This window comes from Sorghum bicolor, chromosome 1, assembly GCF_000003195.3.
Source record: "Sorghum bicolor cultivar BTx623 chromosome 1, Sorghum_bicolor_NCBIv3, whole genome shotgun sequence".
Taxonomy (NCBI): Eukaryota; Viridiplantae; Streptophyta; class Magnoliopsida; order Poales; family Poaceae; genus Sorghum; species Sorghum bicolor.
In genome coordinates, this window is record NC_012870.2 from 27,439,588 (window position 1) to 27,450,634 (window position 11,047).

The 11,047-nt window shown below is 47.3% G+C and overlaps 1 protein-coding gene across 1 annotated transcript; it reads right to left on the reverse strand.

The window, feature by feature from the left end:
* Positions 8,126-10,247, reverse strand: LOC8064933 (soluble inorganic pyrophosphatase 1). The gene is made up of 9 exons (XM_002467223.2): positions 10,182-10,247; positions 9,920-10,029; positions 9,812-9,840; positions 9,643-9,708; positions 9,437-9,544; positions 9,262-9,327; positions 9,054-9,174; positions 8,874-8,955; positions 8,126-8,403 (listed from the first exon to the last, which is right to left on the reverse strand). The coding sequence occupies exons 2-9, from the start codon at positions 10,017-10,019 to the stop codon at positions 8,361-8,363; spliced, it is 615 nt and encodes a 204-aa protein (XP_002467268.1). The 5' UTR covers positions 10,020-10,029; positions 10,182-10,247; the 3' UTR covers positions 8,126-8,360.

Sequence of the window (11,047 nt, forward strand, 5' to 3'; positions counted from 1 at the left end):
GATACGGCAGCCAAATATCTCGTGTGTTGGTTGTTTTGTGTTTCCATCTATCTCGTTTTCGCTCTCACCGCGGTGATCGCGATCACCGTCACACCACCATTGGCGCAGCACGAGTTCCAGGGCATCGCCTGGTTCTAACACGTGGTATCAGAGCTGCGGTTCGAGAAGGTGCAGGAAGGCAGTGATAAGGTGTAGAGGAAGACCGGAGAAGAAGAAGCCCTCGCCGAGATGTCCACTTCCCCGTCGACGTCGTCGGACAAAGAGGTGATGGAACGTGCGTTCGCGCAGGCGGTCCGAAACTTGATGTGGCCAATGCTTACCCGCACTAACTACCAGGGCTGGGCTGCACATGTTCAGTGCAATCTTGAGGCAATGTGTCTCTGGGATGCAGTGCAAGGCGACGACAAGATCGAGCGGCGTCATGATCGATTGGCACTAGGAGCAATGCTCCGTGGTGTACCTGATGAGATGCATCCAATGCTTCTCAATAAGAAGTCGGTCAAAGAAGCATGGGAGGCGATCAAGACGATAAGACTTGGCGCAGATCGCGTCAAGGAAGCCAATGCTCAGAAGTTATTGGGTGAATTCGAGTTGATCTCGTTTAAACCGGGAGAAACCATTGATGATTTTTCGATTTAGATCTCCAAACTGGCTACAGATCTGAAGGGTTTAGGGGAGACCAGCGTTGATGACTCACGAGTGGTGAGAAAATTCCTTCGCGTGGTGCCAGCTCGCTACAGTCAGGTAGTCGTGGCGATCGAGATGTTCACTGACATGAAAAAGCTCACGATTGAAGAGTTAGTCGCTCATCTTGCACTTTGAAAAAGAGTGCAAGACGAAGATGGATGGCGAAGAACGTCAGGATCAAAACCATCATGCCATTGCTGAACAGACAGAGGGAGCTCTTCTGGTGGCTCAGGTGTGCAATCTTGTGCGCAAGACAACACCAGGAACACAACAGGTGTTTCTGAATCAAGAGAAGGTGTTCCCGGTAGAGTATGGCGATGGGTCATGGGTCCTTGACACCGGTACAACAAACCATATGATGGGATGCAGGGATGCATTGGTGACTTTGGATGAATCGGTCCGGGGCGCGGTGCGGTTTGGAGATGGATCAACGGTGGCGATCCAAGGCATCGGTGCAGTAGCCATCGTTGGAAAGAATGAGGATCATAGAATTCTCACGGAGGTATACTATATTCCATCCCTTAAATGCAATGTTGTCAGTCTTGGTCAGTTAGAGGAAGGAGAATGCCATATTGAAATAGATCATGGCATTATGACTGTATTCGAGAGAAGGCAGACAAATCTAGAGAAGCTTGGGGTGCTGATTCGAGTAGAGAGGAAAAATAGATTATACATGATGAAAGTGAATCTAACCTCTCCTGTCTGTTTGCTGACAAAGATGGATGAACAGTCCTAGCTTTGGCACGCACGCTATGGTCATCTGAACTTTAGATCACTGCGTGACTTGGGTGCCAAACAAATGGTGGAAGGGATACCACTGATCAAGAAAGCGGAGCAGGTCTGTGATGGTTGTGCTTTGGGAAAACATAACACAGCGCCGTTCCCTAGAGCTTCCACTTATCGGGCAAGCAATGGGCTGGAGTTAGTCCATGGTGACTTATGCGGACAGATTACACCATCGACGCCGGGTGGGAAGTCCTATTTCCTATTGCTTGTCGATGATCACAGCAGATTCATGTGGTTGGAACTGCTATCGACAAAGGATGAAGCACTGAACTATTTCAAGAAGTTCAAGGTGGCAGCTGAGGTTGATTCAGGCTGCAGACTGAAAGCATTCAGAACAGATCGCGGAGGTGAATTCAACTCACGTGCATTCACTATGTACTGTGAAGAAAATGGAATTCGACGCAACACCACCACTGCCTATACACCTCAACAGAACGGAGTCATTGAAAGACGGAATCAATCCGTGGTTGAAACAGCTTGGTGTTTACTAAAAAGTATGAACGTGCCTGGGAGGTTTTGGGGTGAAGCAGTCAAAACCGCAGTGTATCTTCTGAATCGGTCACCTATGAAAAGCTTAAATGGTCAGACCCCGTTTGAAGCCTGGTATGGAAGAAAACCAAGTGTTCGACACCTACGTACATTTGGATGTCTTGCTTATGCAAAGCGGATAGGGCCAGGGGTCACAAAGCTTTCAGACCAGTCGACACCGGGGGTGTTCTTGGGTTATGATCCCGGGACCAAGGGATACAGGATATATGATCCTGTACGTGATAAATTGATCATCTCAAGAGATGTGCAATTTGATGAGACAGGTGGCTGTAATTGGGGGGAGAATGGCAGGAGGACAGATCCTGAAGACAAAGACTCTGGCGATCTAGCGCCGCAGTTCACGGTGGAATATGCTGATGGAGCTGAGATTCGCACTGTTCATCATCTGACAACAGTGGTTGATCTTGCAAATGAGCCAGCGACACCAACAACTCCTGCATTTCCAATTCCATCTGAGGGGGGTGGTAATGGTGGCTCCCCAGAGGAATTCGGTGGCCCCACCACACCACATTTCCAGTGGGTGTCACCACCATCTGGTGCATCTGAAGGCACTGATGAAGCTCCAAGGAGGTACAGGACCTTGTCTGATCTCTTTGATCAAACAGAAGAGATGCAAGGATTCGAGTATAGTGGAGTTTGTCTGACTGCGTATGATGAGCCTGCATCTGTAGAACAGGCTTTGTCAGAAGATTGCTGGAAAAGGGCAATGGAGGCAGAAATGCAGTCAATTGAGGAAAACAAGACCTGGGTGGTTACTGACTTACCACCAAAACAGAAAGCAATCGGCTTGAAGTGGGTCTTCAAAGTGAAGAAGGATCCAAGTGGAAGGATTGTCAAGCATAAAGCTCGATTAGTGGCAAAGGGCTATGCACAGAGACATGGAGTTGATTATGATGAGGTGTTTGCACTAGTTGCCAGAATTGAAACGGTAAGGGTTCTTTTGGCTTTAGCTGCTCAAAGTGGATGGGAGGTACACCATATGGATGTCAAGTCGGCATTCTTGAATGGAGACTTATCTGAAACTGTCTATGTACAACAGCCCCCTGGTTTCAGTCTGGGCAATGCAGGAAAGGTGCTGAAACTAAACAAAGCACTCTATGGTCTAAAGCAGGTGCCTAGGGCCTGGAATGCTAAACTTGATAAAGAGCTACTTGCACTTGGTTTTCAGAAGAGCAAACATGAGTATGTTGTCTACAGAAGAGGAGATGAGAAGTCTTTCTTGCTGGTTGGGGTTTATGTGGATGATCTGATTATCTCTGGTGCAAATGTGAATGATATCAGATTGTTCAACCAGCAGATGATGAAGAAATTCAAGATGAGTGACCTTGGTCTTCTGAGCTATTACCTAGGCATTGAGGTAAAGCAGAATGCAGAGGGGATTACTCTGAGTCAGGCAGCTTATGCGATGAAGATTTTAGAATCAGTGGGAATGAAGAATTGCAATCCTTGTGCAACACCCGTGGAAGTCCGACTCAAGCTAAGCAAGAAGGAGAATGAGGAGATTGTAGATCCTACAGCCTATAGAAGCATCATTGGGAGTCTCAGATATCTGGTCAATACCAGGCCAGATTTGACATATGCAGTAGGTGTTGTCAGCAGGCATATGGAGGCACCCAGTTAAGAGCATTGGACAACTATGAAGCATATCTTAAGATATCTAAAGGGTACAGTGAGGTTTGGCTACAAATACCAGAGAGGGTATGAACTGAAACCACTGCTATTGGGTTTCAGTGATAGTGATTTTGCCGGGGATATAGAGGATAGAAGAAGTACTTCGGGTGCTGTCTATTTTCTTGGAAGGAACATTGTCACTTGGGTGTCACAAAAACAGAAGCTAGTGACCTTGTCTTCCTGTGAGGTAGAATACGTTGCAGCAGCTGCAGCAGCGTGTCAAGGGATTTGGCTAAGCAGACTGATTGGCGACTTATTGGGAACTAAAGAGGTGCATGTAAAACTTCTAATGGATAATATGTCTGCAATAGCACTGAGCAAGATTCCTGTGCATCATGGGAGAAGCAAACACATTGATACAAGGTATCATTGTCTTCGCGAATGCATTGAGGAAGGGAAGGTGAAAGTAGAACACGTTGGCACTGTTGAGCAGTTGGCTAACATCTTCACCAAGGCGCTTGGGCGAATTCGGTTTGCAGAACTGAGGGAGAAATTGGGCGTCATCGAGTTGCAACAGGTTTAGGCGGTGATTTGTTAGCTAAATTGTTGCGTCATGTAGTTTGAATAGTTAAGTTCATTGAGTCGTAGTCAGGGTTAGCAGGTAGCGGGTGACCAAAGGCGCGCTTGGTCCACGACGCAGCCTAGGAGGTTGAGAATCCACGCCATGCCATGTATTGCAGCGCGTAGCGTACGTCGCGAGGAAACGATGTATCGCGCGATAAGCAGTATGGCGCGGGGAGACTCGGAGCCTGTTCCGAGATCTCTAGGAGTCCCTAATAAAAAGGAAAGACATGATCCTTTGTGGGGTTGTGATACGGCAGCCAAATATCTCGTGTGTTGGTTGTTTTGTGTTTCCATCTATCTCGTTTTCGCTCTCGCCCCGGTGATCGCGATCACCGTCACACCACCATTGCAGCACGAGTTCTAGGGCATCGCCTGGTTCTAACATTTCCACTATCAAATCCACCATAACCAAGCCGCCTCCCCGTGAGCCCCTGCCAGATCCGGCACCGGTGTCATCCGCTCTACTCGCTGATGGCAGCAGCTCCGCGAGAGACCGTGCTTTGGTGAAGCCATGGCTGTATCATCGCGAGCTGCTCCTGGCGGCGCCGCCGGTGGCCCCCAAGACTTCTCCCCCACCTGCGGGTGCAGCGGCAACGGAGCTGCCGTCATCTACCTCCCTGTACCAGCCCTTCTAGTCCGGTCAACCTGTTGCCGTGGCGCCTAGCTCGCTGCTGGCCTAGAACAGGGCAGGCTTGTGGGCCGGTGTCCGTGCTGGCCACCCCTCACCGACGCTGTGGCCTTGCCCGTTGGGCTTTGCCAAAATTGTCGTCGATCTGGTGGTGGATGTCCTAGGGCTAGCACCTGACTCGTCATCCTTCGCCGAGCCAGCCACCGCATCTCGGCCTTCACCACCGCCTCACGCTCCCGTGGTGCCCACGCCAACACCGCCGGGGGCTGAGGATGACGCCACGGTCGCGGCCACAGCCCTGGTGGTCGGGGAAGCTAGCTCTGGTGCTTGGTCCACCCCGGTGTTGGGGTTGGATGCTTGGAACGTCGCGGCCATGCCGGGGGGCCATCACTGGAGGTCCCGAGCTCTTCGCTCTTGCCAGCCGCAGCACCGTTCTTTCCCAGGTCCTCCTCGGGCGGGCGGTCCAAGTGCCGGCGATGGGTTGACGAGGACGGCGACGAGACTGATGACGACTTCCCCACGACATACCTGGAGGCTGCTCGTCGCCCGGCGAAGGTGCCCCCCGCATCTCCTGTGCGCCCCCAGGCTTGCGTTGGGCGCGGCAGGGTGGATGCCATTCAGGGGCCTTTGCGAGGCCATGCTGGCCGTGGGCAGACGAGGCACAGTCGACCGCGCCCTCAACTTGTGCACGGCTTCCCGATTCAGCCAGTGGATGGTCGTGTCCCAGTGCGCCAACGCCTTGGCCACCGTGGACGGGTCTCCGCCCCCAATGGTGATGGGTGGCGTGAGATCCTCCCCCAGCTAGGGGCAGGGTCTGTTTCTTCGTCGATGGTGCCTCGCCTCAACCAGAACCAGCTTTCACAGAAGAGGATTTCGACAGAGCTCCTTGGTAGATGCTTCAAATGCCTCTCCTACTCGCATCGAGTAGCGACTTGTCGGCTCCCATGTCGCTGTCTGCGGTGTCACAGATTCGGGCATCTCGCGAAGGACTGTAGGCATTGGTCTGCTTCAACCATGATGACGGGCGCCAGTCTTCCACGACACTCTGCTTACGACGCCCCCATGGCCTCCCAGCAAGCGTCGCTCGGCGGTGTAGAGGCTGGCGCAGTGGGGGTTGTGGGGGGCGTTGGGAGACGACGACGACGTCGACGGCAAAGGGCTAGATCAAAGGACTCCGGCTCGGGAGCGCCAGCTGATCAAGCGAGTTTGCCACCTACTACTACTGCCTTCGATTTTGCGCACTCTTCTACTATCGCTTGCTGCCCCCTTGAGCTCGATCCGCTCGATGTGGTGCTATGCGAGGGCACTGGGACTCCCACTTGGGTTGACCCGATGCTCGATGAACTAGATGCCTCACTTCAGCTCGCTGCCTCGCCTGTCGTCAATCGATCGGTTGGTGCTTTGGCGCTTGAGCGCCCGTCTACCATGCCTGCGGCGTCTCTGGGGGTTCAGGCTTTGTTGGTGGGCGCACGCTCGCCACTAACGATGGTTCCGCTCAGCTTTGCGGATGCTGAGGCGTCTGGGGTGGAGGCGGTGGGTCCGCTCGATGTCAAGGTTGGTGATACGGCCCAGGTCGGGTCAGAGGTTCCCTTGGTGTTGGATCTTTGTCACTCAGGCATGGACGTATGCACCTCGGGCAAAACAACCTCAGCAACGGTGTGGGCGGGGGGATCACCACCCCTAGCCCCGGATCTAGCCACGCCGACTGTTCCTGCGGCTGCATTGTCGATTGTGGAAAGTTTGGAGGAACGGCTGTCTTCCTTTGCAGCTGCCCCTCATCCATGGGCCGCCGAGGTTGCGCAAACCTCGAACGCCGGCTCCCGTCACGTCGTTGAGGCGCAGTGTGCGTATTGCTGCCCAACCGCGTGAGGCTGACTCCACCAAACAGGCTCAACGTGTCCTCATACAGAAGCTAGGATTTGAGGCACCGTCCCCCAATGTTGGCTCTGACACGGTGCGCAAGTACAAGGCGGCTTTCCGAGAACCGCTTTCAGACTCCACCTATGATGCACTACAACTTCTTCTTGGTCGGGACTTTGACTCAGTGGCCATGAAACTGGACATGATTGGGTTGGATGATGAGGCCAACTAGCCCATCGACACTAGCACCTTTGTCGTTATAGTTTAATGTAATCACAATCTCGTGCGAGTGTTGGTTGGGTGTAGGGTGTAATTTATGGTAATCTCTGGATTACCATAATTTGACTCTGATTGTAACAAAACTACTTTATTCTACTTAATGAAATACGTGCTACAGCATGTTCTCGAAAAAAAATTGAGCCATATCTAAAAAAAGGAATTGTATAATAAAATTTAAATTTTCAAATGATTCTTAGATAGAGAAATAACCAAAATAAAAAACTTATTTTAAAAGTTATGTAACTTTACAGTGGATAACTTTTTTTGAAATAAAAAAGAAAGTTATGTCTGACCATGGAGGAGGCTCACGACTTCCGCAACTGAAGCATGGGATCTAAGTGAGGATTTGAACTCCGAGAAATACACTGTTGCATCTCCTTGTTTTGTTTGTCTCACTTTCGTATTCGCATTGCATATATTTCATATATAGTGAGCTTTCGCTTGTGGCTACTCTGTTATGCATGTTTGTGAGTGTAGGCATACTTTAAATAAGTTTCGAATCACTCAAAAGCACCATCAAGATTTGTGGACTGAAGAAGGGAAGGAAAGAAAGCAAAACGGGAGGCTAACACATTTTTTTTTCTGCAGGATTTCCAAATAAACAGGCCTACCCGGTTTTGAGAACCGGCATGGCAGGATCTACAGGCTTGTGTGGTAAGGTAGAAAAAACAGTCTAGATGAATTTTCAGACTGTGTGCTGTATTTAACGTATATTTTGCATAAAGAATCCTATTCAAAACTCCCACCCCTTAGCATCGATTAGATTCTTTAAACATGATGGGTCATTAATTCTTGAAATCTGTTCATAACCACAACTTGTTACAACATAGGTTTGTCATTGCACAATGTTTTTAGGTAGTTGTTTGGTTCGCTACTGCTGCACATGTTAGACTTATTTTTTTCAAACTATGCGCAACTATAGACTCGATTTTACTCGCCAAACTTTCTATAGCAACCATAATTTGCTTAAGACTAGGCATAGAAAACTACATCAATCAAACAGGCCTGAAAGGCAGAATATGGCAGTAGCATTGAAGTGTAATATAACCACCACATATCATGGTCTTGAAAAGAGCGCAGCTGCGGAAGGCACACATGAGGTTGACACAAAGCAAGAAGAGACTCCAATCGTTGATTTGAAAACGTACGGAAGTAGACAATATATATCTCATGGTTAGCATATTACATGCAACAACTTGCAGAAGAATCACATTATCCCTTGATTTAGTTATATATACCGCAAAACGGCTCCTGAAACAAAAGCTAGGAGGCTGGTCGGTTATTGCTTATTTTTCCCCGAGACCAGGAGAGGGACTGTTCCATCTCGAAACCAGATCTAGCGCCTCAAACTGTGTAGGATGTATTCAGCGTACAAGTCCCTGGTACAAAAAAAAACAGATTAGAAGTAGTCCTAACTAGAAAAAAGATAATTCTAACATATAATGTGAGGATTCAGACAATAAAGGAAGCTAATGTTTCAGCAAAGGTAAATTGATTTGTCAAAGTACTCCTTCCATCTCAAAAAGAATAGAAACAGTGCTTCTCCGAGAAGTCAAACGATTCTAAATTTAACTATGTTTATATAAAATAGTATCAACATTTTTATCTTTATAAATGTTTACTATGAAAATATAATTTGTGAAGAAAATATATTTCATGACTAATCTAGTATACTTGTTATGTATTATAAATATCAATACTTTTTGTATGTATTTGATAAACTTGAGACTTTGACTCTTGGGATGGAAGAAAGAATTCAGATGATCAAAGGTTTTACATCTCACGATCATGTTAAAGTATATTTTCAGATGCATCGCATCACCAGTTTCTGACGGAAAAACAGACTCACATTGAGTGTTGAATGGCCTCCAGGGAAGTAGTTGGTGGTAAGAAATCGTTCACAGCAACTTCCTTGTTCTCGTTCTTCTTATCTGCAAATACGTGTGAAAAATAAATTTCAGCGTTTCTGGAGCAACTGTAGTGCTATGATTATAGAAAATCAACAGATTTGGAAACAAATGGCACGTACAGTCTTCAAAGAAGCGACGAATTTCATTGAGGCGATGTGGAGAAAGCTCCTTGAGATCGGTTAAGTGACGGTATTCAGGATCATCAACACAAACTGCAATTATCTTATCATCTTTCTCTCCCTAGTTATTGCAGAAACAGATACGCCATCAATCCAACATAGTGTGATATGTAGAAGTTTTAATGAAAAGTCCATAAATGTATCTTGCCTGATCAATCATGGGCATAAGGCCGATGGCTCTCGCCCGAAGAAAACAACCAGGTATCACCGGTTCCTATTTGGTTGTAGGCCAGTTAATGATTAACCTCAGAAGCTGAAGACATAACCTATATAACTAATACTAAGTGGAATAGATGAGACAAACAGTCGTAAGACATGCTGACCTGCATCAACACCAGCACATCCATTGGATCTCCATCTTCACACAATGTTCGTGGAATGAAACCATAGTTGTGTGGATAGACTACTGATGAGTATAGCACCCTGTCAACCTAAGGAAAGCATATTGTCAAATTATTAGTGGCATCAGAAAAACAATGCTATTCTTCTCCCTTTCATGTAAGCTTAAATTTTAATAGATAATTTGTACCTTGATCATTCCAGTCTTCTTGTCTAGTTCATATTTCACTTTACTGCCCTTTGTGATCTCAACAACCTGCAAGCATGGAAGGTTTTCACGTCTGGTGGTCTCATGCATCTGAAACTGATGGCTTCCTCTACTTCACTACCCAGGATGAACAACAGGACATGATGCTTACACAATTGAAAACAGCAGGGGCTCCAGGTCCTGGTATTTGGAAAATATGAAGCATCAGCTTGTACGAACCTCCAGAATCAAACTGCAATGCAAAAGAAGATGTACTTACCTATCTCAAGGTCATGCCAGGAATGCGCAGCAACCGATCGCTTTGAGAGGGTGGACATGATCCGCTCGTTCAGCCGTGGAACGCTCTTCTCTTCAGCCATGGTCCAACAACTAGAGAGAAAGATCACAATGAATTTCCTTGCATGGAACGAGCAATGTACAGGAATTTTGCGGCAGTAATTGTAGCAAAAGTCCAACAAAAATTCTAGGTCTACATAATAACAGTCAAAAAATGCATTTGGCAAGAGTTTTTTGTCATTTACCAAATTTGGATAGGATTTGATCTGCGTGTGATCACCAGGACGAGGATGCAGGAAGCACAGTAATATAGGAAGCAACAGCAGGGTTATATGGAGGAGGTCTGGGTCTGTCTGAAGCGGCTGGATGGAGATCCTAGAGAAGTGGCGGGACAAGCGGCCGCTCAGACGCCTCCTGCACTCCTGCCTGAATTAGGCAGGGGAACATGCAGCAAAAAACTGAACTATCCACATGCAACTTCCAACCAAAGCAGTGTCAACACCTCCTAGGAAAAGGTTTCACGAGCACCTGAAAAAATGCTTTTCTAGCATGATCCAGTTTGCGTTTTCTAGCGGCCAAGTTCAATGTTACAGCCAATAGATTCTGCTTATCGAGGTCTCATTGCAGTGTCAAATCTTGTCTCAACATTTACAATCAAACAAAGTATGTATGTAAGGGTAATTGCGGTGATTTCATACAATGGCGGACACAATATTATGATACTGGATGTGCAAAATATTATTTCTTTTTTATTCATAATTATATTTAGCTCATTATAAACAAACTTTTAACATCTACTAAATAAGACTTATTAACACTTAATAACTATGAAGGTTTTTTCACACTAAATATGACGATGGATACTTTCATAAATTTCGAGAACTCACTTGCTGACTTAATTGGTATGTTTGGAATAAGCATTCAAATCTATACATAAGTATTTATGGCTTTATGGACAGAGTTACAAGCAAAGTATTCTATTTGGTACAATATCTTGCAGCCTTGCGGTGCACACCGACCAGCGTCGTGCGCCGCACGTCTTCATCTTGTAGGCCGAGCCACCTCTGATGGTGCGGCCCATGTCAACCCATGAGGGTATAAGGGTTTATAC